We start from the raw sequence: 26,895 nt of genomic DNA on the forward strand, positions 1-26,895 counted from the left end.
AAGCTAATTACTCCACTATCAGGCCCTGTAAATACAATGGCGGTCAATGGAATAGTACTTAACTTCTTAACAATTTTCTACTGTTATTTTAAGAGTTTTTTTATTTCTTTTTTATGTCATAAGGTAACAAAATATACATAAAAAAATTGTATTTCTTAGTTTTATTTAAACTCCTATATGTATGCCCTCGACTGTAGTTCCGTGGTAAGAAGGATAAAGCTGGACGTCACCGTCGCCGTCGTCATTATTATATAGAGTGCATACTAACATAAACGGGGCAGCCAACTGAGCGGTGGCTGCTTGCTTATCGCCGCCGAACACACACCCACAGGCGGGCAGAAAGAGATAGTGATAAGTTAAGGAGGGAGATAGAGACTGTCAACGGAGCGGGACAGGAGGAAGACTCACCCACACTGCAGTGGCAGTGGAATATCCCGACGCGCTGATAACATTTGAATTTTCGGCTTGATTTATGGGCATAACATGGAACTAACTCACTGACATATCGGAACAACCTACAACAACAACAAAAAACGAGCAATCGCCGAAGTACAACAATGAACAAAAGCAACAACAACAGGCATAGCAATTTCCATGCTGACGCAGTTGAAAAGGCAAATTGAATCGAGTCAGTTTATTGGGCATATACATCAGTTATGGGTTTAAGTTTCAGCTATATAGACAGCTGATGACCGCATCTTAGAAAATCTTAGCTTGAACTGCCATTGAAGTTCTTAATTAATTCGATCAATAAATTTTGATACCGCCTTTGTCAGGCGGAAAACAAAGAAAAGCCAAATCAAATGACAGTTTCCCATTGTTGTTTGCCAATTTCGTTCTGCATTTCTCTTTGGACTTCCACCTTAGCTTAACCATATTTATGGTTTTCCGTTTTTCTTCGACAGCATATGCTTTCTTATGAGTTTTTTTGATACCCTTTAAAGTTCAAAACAAGACTAAGGAGGTTAATAAACTAGAATAATTTGATTATTTTATAAAAATAAATCATTGAAATTATTTCTTACTAAAGTTGAAAACATCAAATTTCAAGATATTTTTTTTCAAATTTAATAAATTATTTAAATTTATAAAAACTTCTACATTTGGTTATCAAAAATCGTGCTTTGCAGGGCATTGAGGAAATCAGGGTTACCCTCATTTTGGCATTTCCTCATTTTCCATTTCCTTGGGAGCGCTGACCATTTTCCATAGCTGCTTCACATATTTGCAAAGCGTTTGCTTTCGGGTTAAACGCTTTTATTGCATTCTGCAGATGGCGATGTGACGTTGTCGGTGCCATTATTGGTCCTCCTTTCCCCCCTTGGCTCCTCCTTACTTACGATCTAATAAACTTTACATTTGTTTGGTTTTGTTTTTTTTTTTTTTTGGTCCTCATTCAGTCTGCTGCCTGATATTGCCCAGTCTGAGCACTATTTTTTCATACCAAGCTCCTCGAATCTAGCATTTTTTTATGAGAAGTCCTCATCTGCTGTCGGCCAACTTCCAACCATTGTTGACTTCTCTTTAAAGCCCCAGCTCTATTCTAGTGGCTTTTCGACTCTGACGCTCGGTCTTCACTCATTTCATTTTCGGACATTTACTTAGTCTATAGCGTTGCCAGTTGCCTTTTCAGTGTCTGCTTTCAGTTTTTCCAGTTTCCCTGCCGTTTTCTCAGGACTTTGACATCTTAAAGTTTATCAAATAGTGGCCACAACTTTTGCAAGCTTTTTGTGTTTTGTATATTTTCTGCGGTCATTCTTTGTGGTTTCTTCTTTTCATTTCCATGGATATATGTTTATATTTATTTATGCAGATCTCTGTTTTTCCATAAACTTTTGTTTGCTTTTGTGGTTGGAATTCATAACAGGGTTAGTCGAGTAGTTTTATTTTTCACCAGCATTTTCTGCGAAGCAATTAAAAAGTATTATTTCTGCGTATAACAGGGCGTATGCGTAATTTCCAGCAGCTCAAAAAAAATTTTAATTAGAGTGAATTTTACTGTAGAATATTTCTTCTTCAGCCTGACCCAGAGAGAACCAACTGCATTTTAGGAATATTTATCCACGGCCACAAGGACAAGGACAAGTTCATTAAATTCTGGTATTAGCACCCGGGGGAGCTTTGCTTTAATTAATTTTCCCCGACTGTATAGCATGTCAGGTATTTGAATTACACTGCACGTGTATGAGTTTAACCATGCTGGCCCCTAATCAGCGTATAATCTTTATGGAGAGTGACGCACATCCCGCAATGCCGCATTGGCCGCATTCGCCGGATTCCCAGATTGGCGCATCCATGGGGCAATCAAACGCCCACCGGAATGGCCACCGATGCTTTAGTGGAGCATAAATCACACACAAAACTATTCCCTATTCCCGCCTGCCGGACACTTACACGGAACGCTTATCGTGGTTTTGGCGGCTGATTGCCACTGCCATTGCCACCGCCGACTGCCTGTCTATTTGCTGCCCTTCAATTTTATTCAATAAGTTCCGTTTATGACTCGGCCACGCTCTCGCTCTTCCATATATCTATCTAACTATCTATCTATATGTATATATATAGAAATATATATCCCCCTGGCTATTGTAACTAATATCGAACATGCCTTTTAATTGAATTTCACGCGCTCCCCATAAAGCTACAGCGTGTCCAGCTCTCAACTTTATGGCTGCTGGATATTTATATCTCTCTGTATATATAGACTGGGTCCTCCTTTAATTGCCTTCGCTTCTTGTTATGGCAAACCGTAAAATCCGGCTCTGTTATTGCAGTGTTCCTAGTTTATAATAATAATAATAATAACAGTAATAATGGGCAGTGACATCAGTGCGTATACGTTATGCGGCCAAAGCTTGTAAAATTAATCGAATAATGTATTATACGGAATTGTTCATTAGCTTTTCATGTCCACCACATTTCGGTGCAAATATTAAAAGGGCAAACCTATATTTTGGCTTTTTAATTACCACCTGATAATTATGGTTATCAATTTTTGTTTTTGCGCAACAGGAGAGGTTTCCTTATCGAAATTCGATGACGTATAAATGTTGATATCGATAAGCAGGGCGTGAAAGCGTTGTCGTCAGCTTGTCTTACCGACATTCTTTGAATAATATATATCTTGCGGTGGTTAGGGAGGCATTTTTGGTATCTGTTTTGGCCAATTTAAATGGCAATATAAATCATAGTTTAATCTGTATTATATATATAAAGACATTGTGGGGGAAAGCCTTTAGAGATAAAAAGAAAATGTAATCTGCCGCTACTAAGTTTGGTTATAATATAGATAGGTCTTCGAATAATTTATTATATTTATAATCTTAAATGTATTTTTACATTCTGATAACACGTTAGTCCTATATTTATCCCCTAGATTTCCCCTCTCGCTTTAAATATACAACGGATTTCCACTTCCTGCCAGCATATTAACTTCTCAAGTTTCTAGCTATTTTGGTATTTATAAGCCTTTCATTAAGAAATCCCCTGTGATTTGATGAAGCCACTCTATTCGCTGCTGATTAGATGGCATTCTGATAATCATGTTATCAAATTTCCTGGTCATTTTATTTGTTTATGATGGCTAATAGTTAATTAGTCACTTTTGGCCATGCGCAAGAAATTCTTTAGCTTGACAGTGGTAAACAAGTGGGTGTTGTAAATTAAATTATACCTAATAAGCCAGGTGATTTTTCTTCAGGAGAGCTGACTCAAGTGCAAGGCAAGGTACGAGTGAGTTGCCAACCAGCTGGCTGACAGAAAACGGACGCGAACTGGCATTGGAAATTGTTTTACTACGGGGCCATTTACAAAACAATTACACTTATTTGTGCGCCATTTAACAGCTCTTCCCTCGACTGACAATCCATCAGCGGCTGCTTTTCCTCATTCAGCGTAACTCAACGGAACTCAACGGGGCCGAAAGCCTGCAGACGCTACTCGACTTCATTTCGTCCTGACAGCTCTGTGTGGAAATGAGCTCGGCAGCGAGGCTCAACACTACTAAAAAAGAGGCATGCTTAGTGTCTATTAACTTTTTCTATCGACCTCCTTTAAGCAATTTGCCCACAGATTAATTTATGAAGTAATTAAGATAACTCTTTGTTTCTTCTACTTCTCAACCTTTAGTTCATAATTTCTTTCAGTGTATCTATTTCCGTTGAGAAACGGTTTCATCAAAAGGACTGCTTAGTATGCAACTCAGCCCTGGAGAAGAGCCAGCGACAGCTGAAGAACTGCATACCTGCAATGGCAGGTAAATAAAATTAATCATACGCCCCATGGTACGCTAGCCTTCGTTTTAAAGAACTGGCAAAAATAATTTATTAGAAATTTTGTGAGAAAAATAATGAAATGAAAAACTTTTTGTTCTGAAATTAGTTTACCAAGAACCAATGACCTCTAACTAGCCACTGGCAGGTCATCAATGACATGAAAATGTAATTTAATTTTTCTTAGCTATCTTGTGCCTTGCACTTATGTTAAGCAATGATAACATTGCAGTTAAAGTCCCAAGATAAACCATAATTACTCCAATATATCAGTTCTTTATAGTTTATTAACTCATTTTGCTGAGTTTACGACAAGTTGTAGGGGTGGCTCCTTACGTCTATCTCTGATGACGTATTTATAGTTGTTGTGCCGATAAAGAGGAAGTTTTTCTAAACGAGTTTTTAATTTTGCATTTTTTGGCAAAGCATTAATCAGCAAAGGTTCTTTCTATAATAAGGCATCTATCCTATCAAGCGGAAGCCCCTTGTTTTCTAATGTAATTGCAAATGTTATGTAAAAGTAAAAAATGCATACATTTGTCAGAAGTTTAAGATCTTCAATGTAACATTGAACGCGTAAAAAAGCAAATTCTTGGAACGGAAGTACTTCGCTGATTTAAAGATACGGGAAATTGCTGAAATTTCCACTGAATTCAGTAATGTCTCAAAATTAAATTTAGATACTTATCTTAGGACTTACACTCATTCTGCTTGGAAAACAATTGAATGCCCCTTAATCAGTCGCCGAATTGTACGATTACAACGCGATAGGGATATTGACCTCTTCCTGGGTATCGGCCGATTGGTTGCCTATAGACTGTTTAAGGAAGTTGAAGTTGCTTAAGTTCTTAGGATCATTGTGAAATTATTATTTAAACTAATAGATATCTTAAGAGAAACCTTCTCTCGTTGATAACTTAAACCGAAATTGGTAATTCCCCTATTTCGTCTTGCTAAGTAGAAGTCAGTAGACGGCGACGTTATCTGCCATCAATAACATACAAAGGTTGTTCCCATAATCAGAAGTTTTCTTTGTAATATAGTGGTGGTGACCTAGAACCTTAACCTACTTTTTGGCAATTTATGTGGCAAGCCCTTAAATTTGCTGATTTTCCTATTAAAATAATAAAAAAGGGTAAAAGCATAATGGAAAATGTTGACTTTTAGAAATGTTTATCAATATTAGTAAGTTCAAAACCTGGATCATCAATCAGAATATAATTTTTTATAACTAGCTTAATTTGTATAATTTAAAAAGGTATGTAATTCGTTTTTTATATCCGCCATCATGTGATTTATATAAAGTGCTTAACTATATTCTAACTCTAATTGATTGCTTTCTTTAAGTTCCTTTAAACTTCTTATCTAATGGATCTTATATTTGTTTATGGCAATCATTTCTTATCAACACACTTCATGAAATAATATCTACCGATTAGCGATTATTAAAAAGTCATTTCCAGTTCTTAAAATAAACAAACACTAAGTAAAAACACCAGTCCATGTTATAGTATAAATTAAGGCGAAAAACGTTTAAACGTTATTAAGTTCTTGGAAAGTGGTAAAGTCTTAATTAAAAAATTAAAGAAAGTAATTTGATTTCCGTCTGCTTCAGTACTTTTCCACTTCAAAGCTAAAATTGCCGCTAATTCGACTTAGTCAGCCTCAATCAAGGTGCTTTTCGATGGCCAATATGTGGGTTATGCAAGCCAAACGGCAAGAAATTGGCACGATAACAATGATAACTGAGAATTTTTCACATTAAAAACTCATATATTATTAGATTCACATTCATTCGGTTGAAGCAACAAGCAAATGACCTCAAATTTATGGCCGATATATACGATGACTACTCAAAACTGATCTAGATTTGTGAATGTTTTTGCGGAATGTTCAAGGAAATTCAAGTATCTGAAGTCTAGTGCGTAGGGTGATTGCTAACTGATACGTCTTATCTACATTCAGATAGGAGAAAAGCCCCTTCGATCACCTATTTTGTGGGAGCTTGCATAAAAGCGGTAAACAGTAGCCAGTTAGGACCAAGTTACAAACGAACCGTTAAGCGAGCAACATGCACTCCCAACTCATCGCCATCTTGTTGGCCACCGTGGCCATCGGCTTCTGTATCGCGAATCCCACCATGATCTCTGGACCTTCGAAAATGTTCGAGATTATGAGCGCGGCCAGTGAAATCCAGCCGAGTAATGCCCAGCTAAACAAGGCTTGTTTCAATCACTTCAGTGAAGTTTACGAAAACGAATGGATTGAGTACCAAGTGCAGTTCAATTTGTGCGGGGCTACGTACAATAGCAGTCGTGAAGAAGTCCTCAAGGGGTACGATTCCTCTGTCTGGAAATTGAGTAATTCCACCTTCGAGAGCTGCATGAATATGCTGGACTGTGATTTCCAGAATAATAGTCAAGATGCTCTATCCTGCTATGTCAATGAGGTAGTTATGAGATTTTTATACCATTCAGAATTGAGAACTGATTAATAATAATATTTCTTTTTAGGGTCCGATAAGCTCCAAGAACTTGAGCAGTGTTGCATTCAACGCTTCAGTTTTCTACGGAAACCAGGCATTAGAGTTCGATCAACTGATACATACCCGCGACTTCTGCTACAACAATGCCGCCCGGGACTACGAGGTTCAATCCGAGAAATCCTATGCTGATTTCCAGAAATGCTTAGCCGGCCAGTATACTATTCCGGACCCAACTACCACCCCAAGCCCCACAACACCAACCCAATCGACCCCAATAACTTCTTCGGCTTCCACAAATCCAACTACAGATTCGACAACCGATTCGACAACCGTCTATCCATCAACAGCCTCAATTCAGGCTGTTTCCCAGAATGGGCAAGAAGAAAGCGGCAAGGAGAGCCGCAGGAGCCAGCTGGCCAGAAAACTGCAGAGTATTCTTAACCGGAGACAATAAAATTAAGCAATTTAAAAGTGAAGTGTAAAAATATATATAAAAGTTGTATAAAAAATAAAAACCAAACCTGCTTCTTTAATCAACTGACTATATAGGCTGTTTAAAGAGAAAACTCTACGTAATTGAAAGCCAAGCCGCTGGCTATTGAGGAGCATTAAGGTAGAGGGAAGGGACTGCAGTTTCATCTTAAAACCAAACAGATGGCATCAAGTGATGAAGTCAATCTGGAAACTCAAACGAGAAACTAAAACCCATTGCAACTTACTTAATTAACGGTCCGATCTAGGTGGAAAACCGAGTAGGAAACCAACCTGATGCGATGCAAATAAAACTTTTTGCATTTGCCATCAGTCCAAGTTTATCAAAGATCCGCAGGACAGGGGCGTTTGGCTAGGGAATGAGAGGGCAAACATGTAAATCAGTCTGGGAAAAACTTTGCCTCTGGGACTGGACAAACAAGGAGTGGTGAGGTAAGGAAAGGGAAATCAAGGAAAGGACATCCACTTTAAGGTAGCGGTAATAGTTAAATAAACAGTAGAAAGGCATTTTCCTAGCGGTGCTTTTTATTCAAACCTAATTGCATATGTTGATATTGTTTGTGCAGCTGCCGGCGGCCTTGTTGTGACTGCAATTAAAACAAATTAGAAGCGCTGTGCGAAAGAGGTGGGGGGGTGCAAGATTTTCACTTTGCCAAAATAAAGCCAATAACTTGGCAAGTAAGAGTATCCTAGCTGCATCCTCCTTGCATTCGTGCCTCGTGCCTATTTGTGGCATGCGAATGAGGGGACACCCAAGCACACACTCAAAGAACACGCAATTAAGATATGCAAATTAGAAGTTGTCCTTGCTCCTTGCAGCTCCTGTATATTCCTACATTCCTGATGGAATCTGCAATCCACTGAGCTTTGATAATTATGCAGAGGCATGCTATGAAGACAGTTATAAACTTGGCCAACTATCTAAAAGATTGCTATTTATTTGAGGCAACAATAATAGCTAAAGTGAGTCATTATAGTTCTTGTTTTTGTTTAGATGTAATTATCAAGCTGCTTGTAAGTGACCAACAAGTGATAAGTTGATAAAGCTGAAGTACTTTTTGTTCGATTATTAGTCATGAAAATCACACCAAAATCAATAATCAATCGCTGACCAAATATTGACGAGGAAATTAATTGATTAGCTCTGGGAAAGCCGAAAATCCATGGTGAATTATTTGTGATTTCCCCTCTTTTTCGAGACATTCAGCCCTACCATGCTTGTGAACTTATTGTCAAGTCGAAGGTCTTATCGAAATCAATCTTTTTCCAATAACAACCAACAATGATGATAGAATCGGAATACCAATACTTTTAGCCACATATTCTCCTATATTTTAAAAGGCTTTCTAACTTTTCCTGGAAGCAAACTTTAAGACTAACATATTCACTGCACGTGTGTCCTCGCAAGTAAGCCACTCCAACTAGATTAGATTTGTCCAGAAACCATCTAAGTTCCTCCTGTTAGGTTTACTGATTCTACTTGAGAATTCTGTCAAACAGAAAGCTATTTTAGCAATTTCGGTAATTACGTATTAAGACCGATTCCGAGAAGTGTTGACATTGATCAAGTGCTGATCTAACTCAATCAAAATGTTTTTGGGAGCGGGGTTAGAGGAGACCCTTGGTCTGGGCTTAACGGGTGGGTGCCGTTTGAGTGGCGGTTATAAAACCGATAAGACTGATAACTTCAGCCGGGTTTTCGAGATAGCTCGACTGATAGGCTGAAATTGAGGCAATAACATGGCAATAACATGTCGTTTTCAAATTGAAACAATGGTAGGAATATTTTTTTATGGACCACTCAAGCCCCGGCGCCTATAAATACTGCAGCTGAATGCTACGAATCAATAAGTTCGAATCGATCGCTGGAACAGTGAGAACGTGCTGGTCTACAAAAAATATTAAATACAAGTGTTAATTACCTTCCAAAATGCAATCCAAATTGTGTATTGTCCTATTGGCCATCGGCCTTAGCCAGATTTTGGCATTGCCATCACCCTCGCTGGAATTTAACAATCCGAGCAACCATTTACTTCAGCTGCTAATTCAATCCCGGGACATTAACAGTGATAGCACTCATTCAATAGAATGCATTACTTATTATAACACGGTGCTTAACGAGCTTTTCACCACATACGAATCTGATTTTAAGGTTTGTTTGGCAGAGTCTGCTGAAGAGACCGCAGCGATCGAAGACACAACCAAGCAGGAAAGAGATGAGATAAACTCCTCCGCGACGAGCTCCTGCGCTGCTCTCAGCGCTTGCAGTGAAATAGAAACCGCTGAGCAGTTCTTTAAGTGCTACAGTGAAGCCGTAAGTTAACACCTAAATTATATTCCGTTACTATAAAAAACAATCCGCAAAGTTATCATATCAATTTGAATATTAATACTTAGATAATCTTAGCGTCGTGCTATTAAAATGATATATTAATAATTTTTAAATCTAAATCGATTGCTTTTAAATCAATCGACCTATCATTGATAAGCAAATTGTGATTTAAAACTATCATGCGCTTATGTGGTGATTCATTTTGTGAAACCTGTTACCAGGTTATCATTCGAGCGAAGCAGTTGGGAAGTTTTCCTTTACCTTTGTACTATGAAAGTAAACTTAATTTCTCTGTTTTTTTTTCTATTTCAAGGGTTCAAGCGGCACTAAGACCCTGTTCACCATCTCTGCCGACGCCTCCGAACAACTGGCTCTTGTGGAAGAACAAGTGCGTCTTATTCAGGTGAAAGAATATGCGTGCACCAACAAAACTCAGAGGGAATACACCGAGAACTCTGCTGGCGTATACGTGGAGCTGCAACTTTGCATTGCTGGTGCTCCCATCCCATCGGAAACCACAAGCACACAAGCTACCTCTACAGAATCTTCGACTGATTCCTCATCTTCCGATCCCGAGTCCTCAACTGATTCGTCATCTGCAGCCACGGACTCCTCTACTGATTCATCATCTGCTGAACCAGAATCCTCGACTGATTCGTCATCTGTAGCCACGGAATCCTCTACTGATTCATCATCTGCTGAACCAGAATCCTCGACTGATTCGTCATCTGTAGCCACGGAGTCCTCTACTGATTCATCATCTGCTGAACCAGAATCCTCGACTGATTCGTCCTCTGCTGCAACGGAATCCTCTACTGATTCATCATCTGCTGAACCAGAATCCTCGACTGATTCGTCATCTGTAGCCACGGAATCCTCTACTGATTCATCATCTGCTGAACCAGAATCCTCGACTGATTCGTCCTCTTCTGCAACGGAATCCTCAACTGATTCTTCATCAGTAGACCCCGAATCCTCAACTGCTGAGTCGCAACAAGCTCCCGAGGAGGACCTAAAATCGATTTCCAGCAAGAACAGTAACGATATCCAGGAAATGCTGAAGAGCCTGCGCCAGTGGATGGTAACTCACTAAGCGGAAGTCTTCTTTATTAATTTAAATCTAAACGAAGCATGAAAAATAAATATATATTAATATATAAAGAATTTATATAAGAACTAAGATTATGACTTATTTTTCAGTTGGCTAAAATGCAATGTTTTGGGAATTGAAGATTGCATGGAAAAAGTCGCATTTAAGTTTAACCTCTTTCTGCTTTATTTCTAAGAATAAAAATCCAAAAAATAAACCCGAGGAAATGAACCGTGTGATTCATTGTATAACCCTCTAAAGATACCCTCTGTTATCAGGCACAAGTCCTCAAGTGAAACGGAAAGTACAGTGTTAACCGCTGTTTGACTAACCGAACACTGGCAAATCAATTAAAAATGGTCAGCCGATAAGCGGCCCAATATATTAGCCATTACCAATGCCAGATAACCGGGCTATTTATGGAGTGTTGGGTCAGAGAAAAACTTATTAAAAATCAATCTTGGCGCCGATTTCCAGAATATGATAACAACTTAATTAACCTTTAATCAACGTAAACTAATGATTTTCTCAATGACAATTCCGATTGCCGAAAATTTAGATAGAACAGGGCTATAAAAATATGAACCATAAACCAGTAGCATTCAGTACGAATTCGAGATCCGTTAAGTCGGTAAGTTAAGTCCGCGGAATACCAAAGAAAACATGAAGTGTGCTATTGCCTTGTGCCTGTTGTTGGCCACCAGTGGCTTTGCCCTGGTTCCCAAACATCCCGCCGATTTGGCAACCATGTTGGCCCGCCAGCAGTTCGCCGTGCGCACCTTGATGGCCGCTCCAGAGGCCCGGGATGACTCGACGTTGGTCAACGATTGCTTTAACCACTACATGGAGGACCAGACCAGTGCGATTATGGACTACAATGTTCAGTACACCGGATGTTATAGGACCTTCGAAAGTGGTCGGGAAGAGCTCACCAACGAGAGTGCCTCGGAGCGGCAAAACCTTCTGGATCGCACCAATGCCATGTGCAGCCGCCTAACCGGATGCGATATTAACATAGATGGTTTGGACTTCTTCCAATGTTACAGCACTGCCGTAAGTATTATAGCTATGTTATTACGATCATTTCATTAATAGAATTCCGGTCGATAAATGATTTTAATGATTTGAAAGGCTGTCAGGTTTACTTATACCTTTCACAAATACGTTGGCTATTTCATAAAACTTTTTCAATTCATTTTCTATAAATAACTAAAGTAAGACCTTTATCTCGTTTAGTCTTCCGACAGCTACAAGGTGATGTTTACCTTGAACAGTGATTCCAACCTGGACTATACCCGCATCAGCGCCAAGTACCAAGTGATCGAAAATGATTTATCCACCTGTGTGGATGTAGCTCGTGCAAGCTATGCCCACGACATGGATACGTGCGACGAGAACCTGACTATCTGTTTAGCCGGTTCAGTTGCTACCACTACTACTCCTGCTGCTGTGCCTACCACCACCACTACTACCACTGAACCTACCACCACCACTACTACTCCTGCTGCTGTGCCTACCACCACCACTACTACCACTGAACCCACCACCACCACTACTACTCCTGCTGCTGTGCCTACCACCACCACTACTACCACTGAACCCACCACCACCACTACTACTCCTGAGCCTACCACCACCACTACTACTCCTGAGCCTACGACTACCACTACTACTCCTGAGCCTACGACTACCACTACTACTCCTGAGCCTACCACCACCACTACTACTCCTGAGCCTACCACCACCACTACTACTCCTGAGCCTACCACCACCACTACTACTCCTGAGCCTACTACCACCACTACTACTCCTGAACCCACCACCACCACTACTACTCCTGAACCCACCACCACCACTACTACTCCTGATCCCACCACCACCACTACTACTCCTGAACCCACCACCACCACTTCCGAGCGTCCACCTGAGGAGGATATTGGCAGATCTGCCTTCCTGGCTCAGAAGGGAGCCTGGGGCCTGTTCAAGCGCTTCTTCTAAGCGAGAAGGAATTTTAAAGTATTTATTGTATTCCCTGGGAAATTTTGAGTAACGTAAAAGTCCCAATAAAAGCGTATAAAGCGTAGAATACTTTTGGGTTCGATTGCAAATTGATTTCTTAGAAAGGTGAAAGCAGTGACGTGCTTAGAACTTATTCTAAAGGGTTTTTCTCAAATATCTAATACCATTAAATAATCAGTGCCTTAAATTGGTAATTCAATTTTTGGAGACTTAAACAGAATATATATATATTTTTTAGGGATGTAAAAAAATAAAGAGGTTATCCTCTCAAACTTAACCCAAATACGTCACTGGAAATACTTATCGCTGACAGCTTGTGGAGTAATGACCATTATCTTCCTTATCCCAGCTAGACAAGCGCCACACCATCGGCTACTGGTTGCTTGTAGTGTTCGCACTGAAGACATCGAATCTGAGGGCTACGAACCACCGGACGAAGCGTGCAATCTATGTGCACAACGCTAGATAAGTAGAGCACCTGAACTTGTCGTAAATAGCTGGCCTTCGGGCTGGTCAATAAAACCGAATGGGGTAGAAACGAGTTATTAGGAAATGATCAATTAGCCGCTCGGCACTTGAGGCGCCGTCGCTTGTTTCTTTAGCGGCATTCAAGATCAACGGCCAAATGGAAGCACAACACCGATTCGGGAGACCGGAGACCAACTGTCGCCTTTACTCGGTACTAACCATATTTTTGATTACATTTTGTTTGGGTTATTCGGAGACTGTGACTAGTAAGGGATTCGATTGGATGACCCCGGAACCCGATCAAACCCTTGATGAGTGCCATGACGAGTTTACAATTGCCTGTGCCAATGCCTCAGCAGTCTTCGCCGAATCCTATGATCATTGCGAACTTAATGCCAATGAGACTATCGTCAATCTGGAGGTGGACGTGGAACTGGAGAGACTCCAGATCGAGTTGGGCTCCAGCGAAGTGTGCGGAAATTTGCAACTTTGTGACACTTTAGTGGACGATCTGGAGTACTTCAAGTGCATTAATGAGAAGGTGAGTTTTGCTTAAATTCTAGACTAAAACTTCCAGAACGTAGTCTATGGTCTCTGTATAAAGTTTCCCTTTATCTAATTGCTAATATTTTCTTTTAAGGGAACCCGCAATCTGGACATTTTGACAGAAATAACTTACAATTCCACAAGTGCCTATACACGTCTGCATGAGGATTATGATGAAGTGCACCGGACTTTTCTGCTCTGCAGTCTGAATGCCCAGACAAAGTATATGGAGGACATAAGGCAGGCCCACAGGGAGCTCACTCAGTGTCGATCGGAAATTGATGAGCTTAGCGTGTAAATATTGCTTATCTTTTACTATATAAACAAGATGATTAAGGGTGAATAAACACCAAAGGCAACTAACTCATGATAATTTACTACCAAATGATATGAATTTCGTATAAGAATACTATTGTTAAGATTAGATAACTTAAGGAAGGAAAAGATTCCTTTAATAAATATTTAAATCAAAGAGTTCTGCCTATGGCAATATAAAAGTTTTATATTTTTTTATATTTTACAGTTTATCAGTTTGTATCATTTTGTTGCAGACATTTATCCAACAGACGAAAGATCTTATCAATTCCTTGGACATAATTATGTTCGGTCTTATTGGTGCACAGATAGTGCTCCATTTCGATGCTACCCAATTTTGTATTCAGGATTAAAGCCTGTTCGGAGGCATTAAAGGAAATACTATACACGTTGGCCAATTGCAGTTTAGACTATGAAAAGAAGATTGGATTACTAGGGCTATCAAATGAAAGGCACCAACTTACCATTTTGGCAAAGCAATTGAAAAATTCCAAGGGCTCTGCTAGGGTTAAACACTGGTCAATGAAGGAACTTATGTTCAGGGCAGCTTCTCGAATCTCTTCCTGTTCCCCAGAGGCATCTGATAGCAGGGTCTGTTTCTCATCGATGGCACACTTTTGGCAACTACTGTATCCCTGCGACCAGGTAGCTCCTTCACTTTCTAACTCTGGTAAATAGTGAGCGAAACATTTTTTGGTATTTCCCAAATTGGAAGTAGTTTCCTTTCCTTCATCCAGATAAGTACACAAGCTGTTCAAAGCTCTTGGTGGCTCACCATAGGCCTACAAAATGCCTTCTAAAATCACATAAATAATTATTTATATTTTATATTTACTCCAAGGACGAAAAGCAGCGTGATAATAACAGTTTTCATTTCGGTGTTGACCATAAACGACTGACAAAAATCTAACCAAAATTTCCGCGAACCAAAGTAACCGAATGTTTGTCTTGTAATCTGACTTTGATGAATGGTTTGTTTATAGGCTTTATAATCGCAGCGGTACGTCTGCAAATAACGATCAAGTGGCTCTCAAACTTTCTGAACTTGAATTCCTGCTAAAAGTGTTGCATACTTTTTAGTTCAAGGAAAAACTTTCTAGCAAAAGTTGGCCACGATAATTAATTACGTCATAACTGTGGCTGTGAACGTAATGAAAATATGATATTATTGGAGTGATTCTATATTCCAATAGAAATTTATTGCTCACAGAAAACTTTGAGAAAACCATTTGATTTTGGGAGAGGGTTGTGAAGATTTTTGAAAACCAAACTGGTTGATATGGATGTTCCAGATTCTAAGCATGAATGCAAGTTAAAAACAGATATTGAAAAATACTTGGGAAATGATTTATAACTTCAAAGCCTCTTGCTAACACTGATACCCTCACATGAAGTATTCCAAATAAGTTTTTTAAAAAGTGTATTTATAAGGTCAATATTGTTAAAAGTTGTGATATCAAAGGTGTTTCTTTTTCATTTTTGTACGTTAAATTTTCTCATAGATATATAGATTCATTAGCCAATCGTTACAGCAATCGATTCCTAGCGAATCGTAAGCCTTTAAGCTTTTGAACTCGCCCTTAACGAGTTCAAAGAACCGCTAGGAAGGCCAAACGGTGGTTCCTGGCCATCTAATCTTGCTATCAGTTTTTGGCCCTGAATACACGTGCTTGGCATCAAATGGGAATGCACATGCAAAGCAATTTGTGGGTCTGGGCATTACGCATACGCATTAATGCTACCTAATTGATCGACGCTCGGTAGTATGAAAATTATTCACAAAAATATCATTTCGGCCAAACGGATCAATCATTCGCCCCGCCGGCCAAGTATATAAAGCATTTGGCCCTGCTCTTTGGTAGCGACAGTAAAGATCGAACCGCCAACGAAACGACCGCAAACATGAAGTTTTTGTGCAGTGTGCTAATCCTCGCCAGCGTTTTGGCCGCCAACGTAATGTTTTCCTGATATCGATATAGTTTCCGGTGGTGAAGAGTTTTTGGTTTTCGTTCTTTAGGCCAAGCCCAACGTGCAGCTGCAGGTACAAAGTGCTTTGGATCAGTATCTGGTGCATGCCCGTAACTTGGATGTTGCCAGCGCTTCTGCGGATGTTACAACCCAGTGCTTCAACCTCTACTTGCCCATGTTGAACGAAGTGGCAGCCACCTTCTCGTCTTCTTACCAGGCTTGCATCACCACCGCTAATGCCGAGACCGCCAATCTTACTGCCGAGGCTGATAAGCAGCAGAAGATCTACCAGACGGATGTCACCAACCTCTGCAGCGCCTTCACCACCTGCAACAGTGATAACGACACCACCAGCTTCTTCAACTGCTACGCTAATGCGGTAAGTTAACTTAAGATCGTCCAGTAAGGGAACGGGACTTATGTACTTTAATATTAAAGGCCGAGAGTGATGTCTCCGTGATCTACGACATCGCCACCAATGCTGCCAGTTCTGCCAGCTCCTTGAGCATGGGCATCAAGGCTATCCAGGACACCGAGTACCAGTGCACCAATACCTCGGAGAGCAACTACGTCCGCGATACCGCCGCCACCTACGATCTGTTGGATAGCTGCCTGAAGTACGGAGTTCCAACCACATCCGCCGCCCCCTCCACAACTAGCCCCGTTGCTAGCACGAGCGGGGCTATTGTCACTGATAGCAGCACTGTTATTGCATCGTCCACAGCGGCTCCTGTGACGACTGCTGCTCCGGGAACTACTCCTGCTGTGACCACTCCAGCTCCCGGAACTACTCCTGTTACGGAAACCTCTGCCGCTCCTGGCACTCCGGCATCTTCTTAAGCCACAAATATGAGCAATTGCAAGCAATAAATGAGCATTTCAAAAACATTAATTATGAGAAGTTCTTAACATTTCTGAGGAAAAGTTGAGCGGGATATTTTTTCCTGAACATAAACATTATTTTTCCTTTTATTTTGATGCTTACTTATAAGATATAAATAATTATTATGTCAGGAGCTGACAGGTAATTCTTGATAAAACCATGGGACAAAAATAATCCATTCGATTAGATAAAATGCGCTAAATTATAAATAAATATCATGAGAATTGATTTCGCATAAACCCAGAAATACTTAATTTGGTTGAGACTAAAAAGCTTAGCATACTTTTAGCCGAAAATGAAAATTAAAAGTAAATCTAAATGCAAAGTTTTTACCTAAGACATTAGGCTTTGTTACGCTCTATTTACAACCATAGGTTCCTATTAAGCCTCTGTATTACCTCTGATAAGTTTGAAGAACCGAGTATTCGGCATATCAGTAGCTATTGCCTATCTAACATTGTTATCCACATTTGATCCTGACTCATCGAATGGAATGGTCTGGTCATACGTTTTAATGCTACCTAATTGATCGCCATTCAGCAGTACGAAAAAAATCACACAAGTTTCAAGTTGGCCAAACGGATCCATCATTCACCTTGGCAGCCCTGCGTTTATAAAATACTTAGACCTGGTCTTTGCTAGCCACAGTAGAGGTACAACTTTCGACATGAAGCTTCTTTGCAGTGTGCTAATCCTGGCCAGCATTATTGCCGCCAACGTAAGGATATTCTGATATACACCTTGATTTCAGTACTTCAGTGTTAACTTCCGTTTTCCTCTACAGGCCAAGCCCAATAATCAGATCCAAAACGCTTTGGATCAGTATCTGGTTCATGCCCGCACTCTGGATACCATTGTTTCTGAGGATGTGACCACCCAGTGCTTTAACCTCTATATGCCCATGCTTAACGACTTGGCTGCCACATTTTCAAGTTCCTATCAAGAATGTATTAGCATTGCCAATGCCCAGACCACAAATTTGACCACCCAGGCCGATCAGCAGCAGAAGACCTACCAGTCTGAGGTCTCCACTCTCTGCAGTGCCTTCGCCGCCTGTGATAGCAACAATGATACCACCAACTTCTTTAACTGCTATGCAAGTGCGGTGGGTGAACTAAATTTAATTAGGAAATTAAAATATATTTACTCATATTCATTATATTAACCCACAGGCCGAGAATGATATCTCCGTGATATACAACCTTTCCAGCAATGCTGCCAGTTCTGCCAGTTCTTTGGCTCTGGGAATCCAATCCATCCAGACCCAGGAGTATCTCTGCACCAATACAACGCAGAACAACTACGTCAGGGATACAGCTGCCACTTATGATTTGCTGGATAGCTGCCTGAAGTACGGAGTGCCAACTAGTACCTCTACAGCTGCCCCGACAGCCACCACTACAGATGTGCCTTTCTATTTTGATCTTTAATTATAAACCTGAACTTTGTTCAACTTTTTCTGAGAACTTTAATTCCAGCAACAAATCAGAGAGCCAATTAAGACAAAAATAAACATTTTAAAGGTTCAGAAAAGTCTATTAACTTAACATAGTTTTGGTTTACTGAATCCACAAAATCAATGGTGAAGCAATATAAGAATTTCCCAAATGTTTTTCTATTTTTGTTCAAAGCAAACTCCACAAAGTACACATGTTCCTATAATTATAAACACGAGTTGTACAATTATGTGTAATATTCGGTTATTTCTAGCGCCATCGAGTAACTTGGCTAGACATTTGGAAGGCAGATAGATAGATGAGTGTATATGCACCCGGACAGCATCAGCGGAAAGTTTTTCGGCGTCTCTCAGAAAATAGTCTCTCAAGAAAACAAACGCCACGGGCCGAACTTACACCTTTCGATGGGCGAGCGGGGCATAAATATTCAATCCGGGTGGCCTTATCGGCGATACATTCAATTATCTCTCCGGGTTTTGCGGCTGTTAACGCTTTAAATTGTGCCCACACACACTGGGTTGTGCTCAGTCGAATTTTGTACTCGGACCATTAAACATTCAACATGGAAGGCCATCGCGTGGTAGTCGTCGCATTTGCTGTTGTCCTCGCCGGATTGTGCGTGCTGTCCGGTCTGAACGTAATGAAAATGAAAATGAAAATGAGACTTCTCGGGATGGTCACAATCGAGTAACCGTAACCCTCTATCCTCTCTCTCTCTCTGCTTTTTTCCTAGGCGGCACCCGTGGAATGCAATAATGGCAGTGGAATCCAGGTCTCTGAGGATGGCTATCAGAGTCAGTCGCAAACCGGTCCCGGTTGTCAGACACAGACCTCGGACGATGGTTTCCAGACCCAGAGCCAGAGTCAGACAGGCAATGGCTACCAGTCGCAGACGCAGTGCAGCGGTTCCTCCTGCGGTCAGTTTACCCCCTTCCCGCCCCTGTTCAGCATGAGGCCATTGGAGCCCCTCAACTTTGAGCCATTTGGAAGATTGGGAAACAACCAGGCCCAGGAGCAGGTGTACTACAGTTAAGTTCCCAAATGGTTTCTCTTATGAAGACTCCGAAAAACAAACTAAAAATGTTTCATTTATTAACAATTTTCTATAATTTCATATAAGGGTTATTATTACTTTTATATTTATAATTTGTGTACTTAAAAAATCATTTAAAATCTAATAAAAATCGTTAAAAAGGTAACAAAATTGTTATTTTTAGTAAAGTTTTTAAATATTTTTATACTTTTAACATAACTAACAAAAAGCAAGGTAAATATTCACAAAAAGCAATATAAACGAAATTTCTCTGCCCTCTAATTTTACGATTTTTTTATTACACGCATCACTTAATTTCTCCTAGCCTATAAAAACTAGCTTGAATAATGCCCAATATTAATATATTTATTCATAACAATAAAAAAATTCCCATTTATTTTTGGAACAAACAAAAAATGAAAGCTATCAAATTCAAGATTCAAGATGCTTTGTCTGGCGTTTGTCTAGCTTGACTTGATCTCACATCTTAATCATGACTCAGTCATCATCTTGTTTTGCTATAGTCAGACTTATTTACATTTTTAGTCATGTGGGGCAGATTAGCGGGGTTTTGTTCAAACACTGAGAGCGATTAGTTCACTGATTAGTTTGATGATCGGGCATGAAGTAATCTAACAATAAAGTTTCGTGATTTGAGCAGTTCAAAGATTATCTTTTGTAATCGAAAAATGAGTTAGTTTACACTTGTTAGCAAAATATTTATTTAATCAAAACAAAGGGCAAGGTTTATATAAGGTTTAATATTATTTATTAAAAATTTTGTTTTTATCTAGATAATTTATAAAAAATATTTTCCAGATTCTTATTTACTTAACATCCTCTAAATGTAAGTTTTTCATTTCCAAAGCTTATCCTCCTGAAATATTATTATCCAAAAACGTTATCTACGATTTTTGACATCTCCCAGACCCCCCCTCGCTATGCAAAACTTTTGCTTATCACTTAAATCCCTTGGATTGCAGCGCCAGAAAAGCAAAAATAATGATGAATGTTCGCAAAAGTCTCGTCTGTGGTTAATGCAATTTTTTGTTTTCCTGTCACTTTTGCCGCTGTCGCTGCTGCAGATAAAACTTTTATAATGCGACCGAACTTTCGGTTGCGATGTGCGATGCGATGCGCGGTGTGCCATCACTTTTGGCAGGCACTGTGGCACCTTCAACCAACGGCCTTCGGCGACGTGTGCAAGTAATTGTGGCAAGAAAGAACAAAAAAAAAAAAAAAAAAGCGCCACAATAATCAGCGGCACGCGGAGGCATGGAGGATATCGTCAAGCGCGCTGACGTTGCCGCCAGCTGGCTTTTAACTCATTTTCTGATTAAAATCTGGGCCATTAAGCGTGCCAGCTCGAATCGGACTAAACTTTTTTAATGGCCCTGACAATAGTTGCCAACGTTAGTGGCAAGTTCCTTTCTGATCCTGCAGTGCGGCCGCAAAAGGACGCGCGAAAATTGGCGCCTGCAACGAACGATGTTGGTCACGACAGGGTGCAGAATTCGGTGTAAAATTAAATTAAAACTGCCAAGGGAGAACGAGTTGTGGGAATTGGAGGGGCACTTCAAGAAATTACTAGCTCTTTTTTGTTTTTGTAAGTTTATTATTTATTTCACCATATCTTAGGAGTTCATATCAGTAGGATTTTGGAATATTAGATTAGTTTTTGAACATACCAAAACTACCTGGGTGGTAACATGCTCTGATAAGGCTATAAATATGATGGTATTACCTACATTGGCAAGGAATTTTAAGCTTATATTAATGAATATTTTAAGCCTATGAATTATACTGAATTTATGAGCTGTGATAATGTCACCTCATAGGCATGACCTGGGCTAAGTTTGAAAATGGCTCCTGGAAAAATATTTATAAAATAAAAGTTAAACTTCCAGAAAACTTCGACTGATAGAACTTCGTTTTAGGGTAATTATTTAAAAATTTTTCCCTCTGTACGACTAAAAAGCGCGTCGAAAGCTGTGAAAATATTTGCGAGCCTTCAAGACGAAGTCCAGGCCCAGATGGGCGATAGTTGGTTAAATCAGAGGGAGAAGGATGAGAGGAATCCAGAATCTAAAGGAGAACTCTCAGCGCCAGCTGTCAGCGGCTGCCAGAGCAACGATGTCAATTAGTTTTTGAAGCGATGCTGACCTCCTTGGACCCAGTAGTACCTTCATCCTCCAACTTGCCCGTCCTTGTCCTTTGGCCAAGTCAAGTTGGCTTTAAGTTAATTGCACAAGATTTCACTTTGCTCTGGCCACGCTGCTTCTGCTCCTCCTCCACCTCCTTCTGCTGTTACTTCCGTTTCCGCCACCGCCTTTCGCTCTTCTCGCCATTTTTTAATCAAGTTAAAAGTTATTTTTAAATGGAGTGCGAGCGAAATATGCAAGCGCAATGCAAATAACACAAAGAGCCGCCACCGCCGCCCATCTGTGGCTACATCAATTGCAATTCTGCAGAAAGAAATATTTATGTACTGATTATTTCATGTGGCATGCGAGGCCAAATTGGTTTTGCCATTCGACTGCCCCCGTCTCGTTAATGTATGCAGGTTTTTAACTGTTTTCGTCACATTTAATTTGTGAGAAATTCATATGCCAAAATGCACATTTTTTATGCCTGGCAATCGAGGGAATTTATCTACCAATTCAATTTGTGATATGCAGTTCGGCTTGACAGTGATGTCTTGAGGTAAGAATAAGGTAAAATGATTTATGAATGCATTTACTATTTTGATATTGAAAAATTAGTAAAGATATTTAAGATATTTCCATTTTATGGGTATTTGTGTTGAATAATATATAATTCTTCAGTTTAATATTTACCACAATAAAAGAGTATTCCTCTTTCGACTTTATATCTATCACTCTCGCTTAAACAATATTTATGTCCCAGCTATCTTTCTTTCCTAGGCTACTGTATTTCATTTGTCATTTGTTTGGCCTCTTTTTGTTATTTTTTATAAATTATCTTTGGCAGCGCCACACACAAAAATAAACACACACCACCATCCACACACTCATCCATCGAAAGCTCTACAAAGCTGAAGCTATTTCGGGGTACTTTACACCTGCAAAGAGCCTTTGATTGATGATACAGGTAATTGATAAGGCGCCTCAGATACCTCTGCATGCTTTTTTCTCTTGGTTCGCCTACCCCACAGCTAATTGGCTGCTAAGTAGGTGATGTTTAAAAATATTTTAGCGAAGCATTCTCCCACACCCACACCTTTCCTCATTTCGGAGCGGGTCTTTGGCTAATTATGCACTCAAAGCTTAGTCAACGAGCTCGTTCCGAGATGGTTTGAGCTAATTAGGGCGTCCAACGTTAATTGCAATTTGCACTGGCGAAGGGGTAGGGAGCGGGAAGGGGGGAGAATTTTCAAAGGGGGTGGCGGAGGGTGTTTTGGGGGAAAACCCCGTTTGCCGGTTACGAGATGTCGCTCAAGTTCTTCAGCTGTTGCTGTCGTTTTGCCGGCGTTGTCACGTTTTTGGTGGCTGCGATTCTGTATGACTTCATTTCTGGATGCCACAGATGTTGCACTCGGCATGCGATTTGCACTTACGTGTGAATGAGATGGAAGAAGCGGACAGAAAGAGATGGAAGCCAAGCACTGAGGGAAAGGGAAATCTAAAGGTAAAGGTTTTTAATGAAATTGGAATTTGTTGAAGGGAAAAGTTCAGATATAACTCATTTTTTTACTCTTTTTGCTATAATTTAAAGTATTTTATAAATACATAAATTATGTAAGAATATGTCTATATTTTCTCTCTGTGCCGAAATAAAAAGTGATTGCTTTCGATGTAACCGAATCTTGTCTGCCTTTTCTGTCTGAGGCAGAGCCGAAAATTTTCTAATTTTCTACTGCAGTGATTTCGCATGCATAGAGAGTTGCATGTCCTCTCTCCTCTTGGGTTTCTCTACTCTTAACCCCAGCCCGCTTCATACGCTTTCCCACTGTTTTCCGGCCCTTCCCTGGGGCGAGTTCCACTGATTTATGCGCATCAATAAGTTCTCTGAGTGCGATACTTATGCGAAATGTGCCGCAATGAGACGTGGACTCGCCCATGGCACGTTCGCCTGCAGTTGCTGTCCACCATACGGCTGCCTCCCCTCCTCCATTTCTGGGAGTTTCCTAGTTTTCTACCTCCTGCTGATACGGTTCCAGCTGCTAAAATAATGATTTGCATTTCGATTTGGGGCTCGATTTCGATTCCGATTTTACCGAGATATATGGTTGGGGAAAACGAGAAGAATGGCCTAGCTTACTGGAGAAGGCTCTAATGAGAGTACTGTGCACGGGGAGAAAAATTAGATATACCATGAAAATCATTAAAAGTTTTCTTTACACAATGAAATTGTTAGAAATATTCAAAAACTACTTAGCCAATCTTATACCAAGATTCCCTTTTAATTTAATAAGATTTTTATTACAACCTCTAAGTGCTTACGTGATAATTTTGCAGATAATTTCCTTAAGATTTATGAGTATATTGAACCATATTTGGTATTGAAATGAGAAATCAGGGCGCTCCTTTAATCAGCGTGTAGCATAGCCTTCTCCTAAACGGCTTATCGCTTTCTGAGGGGGAGGGCGAAAGCCAACTGCCCAGCCAAATAATTCATTTTCGCCTCTTTGTTTGTTGGCCACGTTTACGGCCCTCGCTTATCTTAATGGGTCAAAGGTTATGACCAGCCTTGAGATGAGACAGTCCGAACTTCCGCCGACTGGCCTGGAAAACCACGAAACCCCCACCGCTGACCACCAACAGAAACCATCCTTTGCATTCGAAACGTCGGCTCACCACAGTGGGTCCAAAGACTTTTGGCCAGAGATTAGGCGTGCTTATAGGCAGATTTATGGATCGTCAGCGGGAAAACCTTTTAGCCCCCCTCCCAAAAACCATTTTGGTAATAAACACACGATACAACGACGACTACATAGCAGAGCCAGCAATTTGGAGTTCCATAAGCGGCATTTAATTAATTCGAAAATTACGTTATTTTCGACTCCGACTCTCTTGACTCGAGCACTCAGAGTCTCGAGTCTGGAGTCTGGAGTCTGTAGTCCGTAGACCTAGGTCCGGACCTACAAAAGCAAAGCAAAGAGGCTGCCTGACTGGCTGGCTGGCTGGCGTACTCAGCTCATTTGCTAAATCAAGCATGCGCCACTTAAATTTTCATTAGACTGTTTTCCCCGCCGCTTGCCACCTTTAGACTTGGCCAGAAAAAGAACCGCAGCAATGTGCGCACTTTGTCTTAATGATGTTAAAGTGAATTTAAACTTACGTGATTTTTACGTGAGCTGCAGTAATTGCTGATGCAGTTGCAGTTGCCGTTTGAATTGCAGCTGCACATTCGCATTACTTTCAGAGGTGAATGAGCTCAAGAGGGTTTTCCCAAAGGGTTTTCTATGAGTCATATTTCTGATATGGTCTCATCATTCAGCTAGTGCCAGAGATTTGGCACATGTGCTCACGTCTGGGCCATAAATATTGGGGTTAACTGGCAGCTTGGCAATGGCATATTGGCAATGCCGGGGCGCCAGATCAAACCATAAATTTAACACGTTTCAACATGTGCAAGCAGACGGTGACGGAGGTAGTAGTATTGCAATTGCCCACGGGCACTCACATAGCATCGCACATCGCGTATACGTAACGTTGCGCCTCACCACGCATCGACTTGCCCGCTTCGCTGACCTTTAAACTGGTGTGGATTGTTCGTTGTCATATGCAAAGTCATGCTCCCTCAACTGATGTTCCTGTTGAGGCATTTAATTTGCCGAAACATCCAGCCACCCACTTTTCACCTGCCACTGCCGCTGCTGCCACGCTATTTAGCCAGTTAAACGCTGCCAGTTGGCCAAATCGAAGAGCCATTCGGTGTGCGTGTGCGGGCTCAACCGCAATCCCAGAACCAAGGCCATTTCATTGAGCACCCTTGGCGGTCTGTCAGCAGTTCGCTGTTCCGGCTGCCAAGGAAATACGACCATCACTATTGCACTGGAAAAAATACTTAAAAGATAAATTAAAAAGTGTTATATAAAGATTATGATGTCTTAAAATCACTTTGGTTGTTAAATATGCTGGCAAGTTTGACCTTCATTTCAACTAGCAAACCTTTTCTTTCAGTGTCGTTGCGTTTCCTGTTGCTTCGAGGGCTTAAGAGAGGGCTTAGGGCAAAGGCGGCAAATGTGGGTGGCCCCCAATTCGGTTAGTTCAGTGCCATGCAAGTGGGTGTGCTTAATTCCGTTACACTCGGGCTAAATACACACATTGAAAGCGACCGCGTCGATGGCAGAGGAGTGGGTTTAATCATGGCATCGCACTTGGGGTAAGGGATTCCCGGCTTAAAATCGGATTTGCCACGCCCAAGCGACGCCCAACCAAGCTTATCGAATTGTTCGCATTATCGTTTAGATTTTAGTGGGCCAAGGAAATTAATTTCTAGAGTGGGTTTCATACTGTACAGAGGCCCGGCCCAGGCACCTGACATGTAATTACTAAGCTTGAAGCTTGCCAGCTTTCTAGGCCCGGGAGCATGTGGAATCCATAATCATCGACAAGGATGTTTGGCAGCTGTTCGGCTCCATCGTCTTGACTTGAAAATTTTGCAGCAATCTCGTTAATTTCGGGCCCAACAAAACCGTTTCACTTAGGACCACAATTCAGCAAATCCCCCGGCAATATTTATATATATATATATACCAAAGCGCCATACATTATGATTGTTTCATTACGGCTGTCGATAAAATGGCAAATGGTATGACAACAAGCGGATTTTGTGGCTAAGTCGTGGTAGCACACATGTTTGCTGCCGGGGCGAAAGTCCTTTTGTTAGTTACTTTAACCAAATATTGTCATTATTATAACGAGTATTTGCGGGACATTGGCAGTTCGATTATGTGGAACTTTCGCTCCCTCTGTGCCGAGAAATCAAAACAAATTACCACGATCAACAACAATTGTCATTTGTTATCCTATTAACGCAGCCATATCCTGGGCCAGCAACCGAAAAATATGGCCAGGGCCAATGACAACATGGCCATAGATTAGTGCCAGCCGGAATTTCCAAGTGATAAAGCAATAAATGCCAGGCCAAAAGGATAGAAAACTTTCTAGCAACTCGACCACAGAATGTACTCCTAAATAAGGCCATTTCTTCCGTCTATAAGTTCCTCTTTGTTTGTGATAAATTTGGGAGCATAAATATCTGACAAATTTATATAAGTAGGAGTTATGTATGAGTTGGGGGGAAATGTTGTGATAATCAGAAGCAGATGGAAAGCAAAGGAAATTAATTTAATTAAATATACAAATAATATTGGAAACACCTGTTAAAGCTGATTTGAAGAGATTGAAATACGCATGAAAATTAATATTCAAAATTAAACCAAAGATGGCAGAAGTTTTTATGCTAGGAATAATATTCATCCATGGAAATTGTTTAAAAATGTTAACCAATCATGAACCTGAGCCACAGCTAAGCTGCTGTAAGATATGTATTAAATTTCTTTTTTAT

At 40.5% G+C, this 26,895-nt stretch overlaps 8 protein-coding genes across 8 annotated transcripts; 7 read left to right on the top strand and 1 right to left on the bottom strand.

Moving 5' to 3' along the window:
- Nucleotides 1–6,322: 6,322 nt before the first annotated feature.
- On the top strand, nt 6,323–7,297 carry LOC108112274. The gene is made up of 2 exons (XM_017222097.1): nt 6,323–6,720; nt 6,785–7,297. The coding sequence occupies exons 1-2, from the start codon at nt 6,343–6,345 to the stop codon at nt 7,208–7,210; spliced, it is 804 nt and encodes a 267-aa protein (XP_017077586.1). The 5' UTR covers nt 6,323–6,342; the 3' UTR covers nt 7,211–7,297.
- Nucleotides 7,298–9,114: 1,817 nt separating this feature from the next.
- On the top strand, nt 9,115–10,892 carry LOC108113345 (suppressor protein SRP40). Its single transcript, XM_017223908.2, has 2 exons — nt 9,115–9,562; nt 9,894–10,892. Exons 1-2 carry the CDS (start codon nt 9,179–9,181, stop codon nt 10,671–10,673), a joined length of 1,164 nt encoding a protein of 387 aa, XP_017079397.1. The 5' UTR covers nt 9,115–9,178; the 3' UTR covers nt 10,674–10,892.
- Nucleotides 10,893–11,289: 397 nt separating this feature from the next.
- On the top strand, nt 11,290–12,668 carry LOC108112089 (integumentary mucin A.1). Its single transcript, XM_041819728.1, has 3 exons — nt 11,290–11,723; nt 11,907–12,224; nt 12,297–12,668. The coding sequence occupies exons 1-3, from the start codon at nt 11,334–11,336 to the stop codon at nt 12,666–12,668; spliced, it is 1,080 nt and encodes a 359-aa protein (XP_041675662.1). The 5' UTR covers nt 11,290–11,333.
- Nucleotides 12,669–13,288: 620 nt separating this feature from the next.
- LOC108112396 lies at nt 13,289–14,175 on the top strand. The gene is made up of 2 exons (XM_017222238.1): nt 13,289–13,698; nt 13,798–14,175. Exons 1-2 carry the CDS (start codon nt 13,315–13,317, stop codon nt 13,999–14,001), a joined length of 588 nt encoding a protein of 195 aa, XP_017077727.1. The 5' UTR covers nt 13,289–13,314; the 3' UTR covers nt 14,002–14,175.
- A 55-nt stretch (nt 14,176–14,230) lies between these two features.
- LOC108112446 lies at nt 14,231–14,909 on the bottom strand. Its single transcript, XM_017222293.1, is given in 4 exon segments — nt 14,231–14,428; nt 14,483–14,683; nt 14,686–14,800; nt 14,854–14,909. Coding segments are annotated over 3 exon segments (465 nt in total). The 5' UTR covers nt 14,752–14,800; nt 14,854–14,909.
- Nucleotides 14,910–15,884: 975 nt separating this feature from the next.
- On the top strand, nt 15,885–16,878 carry LOC108112310 (putative GPI-anchored protein pfl2). The gene is made up of 3 exons (XM_017222136.1): nt 15,885–15,971; nt 16,036–16,365; nt 16,425–16,878. The coding sequence occupies exons 1-3, from the start codon at nt 15,921–15,923 to the stop codon at nt 16,824–16,826; spliced, it is 783 nt and encodes a 260-aa protein (XP_017077625.1). The 5' UTR covers nt 15,885–15,920; the 3' UTR covers nt 16,827–16,878.
- A 637-nt stretch (nt 16,879–17,515) lies between these two features.
- LOC108112366 lies at nt 17,516–18,397 on the top strand. The gene is made up of 3 exons (XM_017222196.1): nt 17,516–17,587; nt 17,654–17,974; nt 18,042–18,397. The coding sequence occupies exons 1-3, from the start codon at nt 17,537–17,539 to the stop codon at nt 18,297–18,299; spliced, it is 630 nt and encodes a 209-aa protein (XP_017077685.1). The 5' UTR covers nt 17,516–17,536; the 3' UTR covers nt 18,300–18,397.
- A 433-nt stretch (nt 18,398–18,830) lies between these two features.
- LOC108112308 lies at nt 18,831–19,462 on the top strand. The gene is made up of 2 exons (XM_017222133.1): nt 18,831–18,963; nt 19,060–19,462. The coding sequence occupies exons 1-2, from the start codon at nt 18,889–18,891 to the stop codon at nt 19,357–19,359; spliced, it is 375 nt and encodes a 124-aa protein (XP_017077622.1). The 5' UTR covers nt 18,831–18,888; the 3' UTR covers nt 19,360–19,462.
- Nucleotides 19,463–26,895: the final 7,433 nt, after the last annotated feature.

The sequence above is a fragment of the Drosophila eugracilis genome, unplaced genomic scaffold (genome assembly GCF_018153835.1).
Source record: "Drosophila eugracilis isolate 14026-0451.02 unplaced genomic scaffold, ASM1815383v1 contig_90, whole genome shotgun sequence".
NCBI lineage: Eukaryota > Metazoa > Arthropoda > Insecta > Diptera > Drosophilidae > Drosophila > Drosophila eugracilis.

What these genes read in the sequence shown, in the direction of transcription:
- LOC108112274 (XM_017222097.1), top strand. Translation starts at nt 6,343, where the DNA reads ATGCACTCCCAACTCATCGCCATCTTGTTGGCCACCGTGGCCATCGGC. An exon ending in TATCCTGCTATGTCAATGAG is followed by an intron (nt 6,721 to 6,784) that starts GTAGTTATGAGA and finishes ATTTCTTTTTAG; the next exon opens with GGTCCGATAAGCTCCAAGAA.
- LOC108112310 (XM_017222136.1), top strand. Translation starts at nt 15,921, where the DNA reads ATGAAGTTTTTGTGCAGTGTGCTAATCCTCGCCAGCGTTTTGGCCGCC. An exon ending in CCAGCGTTTTGGCCGCCAAC is followed by an intron (nt 15,972 to 16,035) that starts GTAATGTTTTCC and finishes TTCGTTCTTTAG; the next exon opens with GCCAAGCCCAACGTGCAGCT. An exon ending in TCAACTGCTACGCTAATGCG is followed by an intron (nt 16,366 to 16,424) that starts GTAAGTTAACTT and finishes TTAATATTAAAG; the next exon opens with GCCGAGAGTGATGTCTCCGT.
- LOC108112396 (XM_017222238.1), top strand. Translation starts at nt 13,315, where the DNA reads ATGGAAGCACAACACCGATTCGGGAGACCGGAGACCAACTGTCGCCTT. An exon ending in TCAAGTGCATTAATGAGAAG is followed by an intron (nt 13,699 to 13,797) that starts GTGAGTTTTGCT and finishes TTTTCTTTTAAG; the next exon opens with GGAACCCGCAATCTGGACAT.
- LOC108112366 (XM_017222196.1), top strand. Translation starts at nt 17,537, where the DNA reads ATGAAGCTTCTTTGCAGTGTGCTAATCCTGGCCAGCATTATTGCCGCC. An exon ending in CCAGCATTATTGCCGCCAAC is followed by an intron (nt 17,588 to 17,653) that starts GTAAGGATATTC and finishes TTTCCTCTACAG; the next exon opens with GCCAAGCCCAATAATCAGAT. An exon ending in TTAACTGCTATGCAAGTGCG is followed by an intron (nt 17,975 to 18,041) that starts GTGGGTGAACTA and finishes ATTAACCCACAG; the next exon opens with GCCGAGAATGATATCTCCGT.
- LOC108112089 (XM_041819728.1), top strand. Translation starts at nt 11,334, where the DNA reads ATGAAGTGTGCTATTGCCTTGTGCCTGTTGTTGGCCACCAGTGGCTTT. An exon ending in TCCAATGTTACAGCACTGCC is followed by an intron (nt 11,724 to 11,906) that starts GTAAGTATTATA and finishes TATCTCGTTTAG; the next exon opens with TCTTCCGACAGCTACAAGGT. An exon ending in CTGAACCCACCACCACCACT is followed by an intron (nt 12,225 to 12,296) that starts ACTACTCCTGCT and finishes ACTACTCCTGAG; the next exon opens with CCTACCACCACCACTACTAC.
- LOC108112308 (XM_017222133.1), top strand. Translation starts at nt 18,889, where the DNA reads ATGGAAGGCCATCGCGTGGTAGTCGTCGCATTTGCTGTTGTCCTCGCC. An exon ending in GCGTGCTGTCCGGTCTGAAC is followed by an intron (nt 18,964 to 19,059) that starts GTAATGAAAATG and finishes CTTTTTTCCTAG; the next exon opens with GCGGCACCCGTGGAATGCAA.
- LOC108113345 (XM_017223908.2), top strand. Translation starts at nt 9,179, where the DNA reads ATGCAATCCAAATTGTGTATTGTCCTATTGGCCATCGGCCTTAGCCAG. An exon ending in TTAAGTGCTACAGTGAAGCC is followed by an intron (nt 9,563 to 9,893) that starts GTAAGTTAACAC and finishes TTCTATTTCAAG; the next exon opens with GGTTCAAGCGGCACTAAGAC.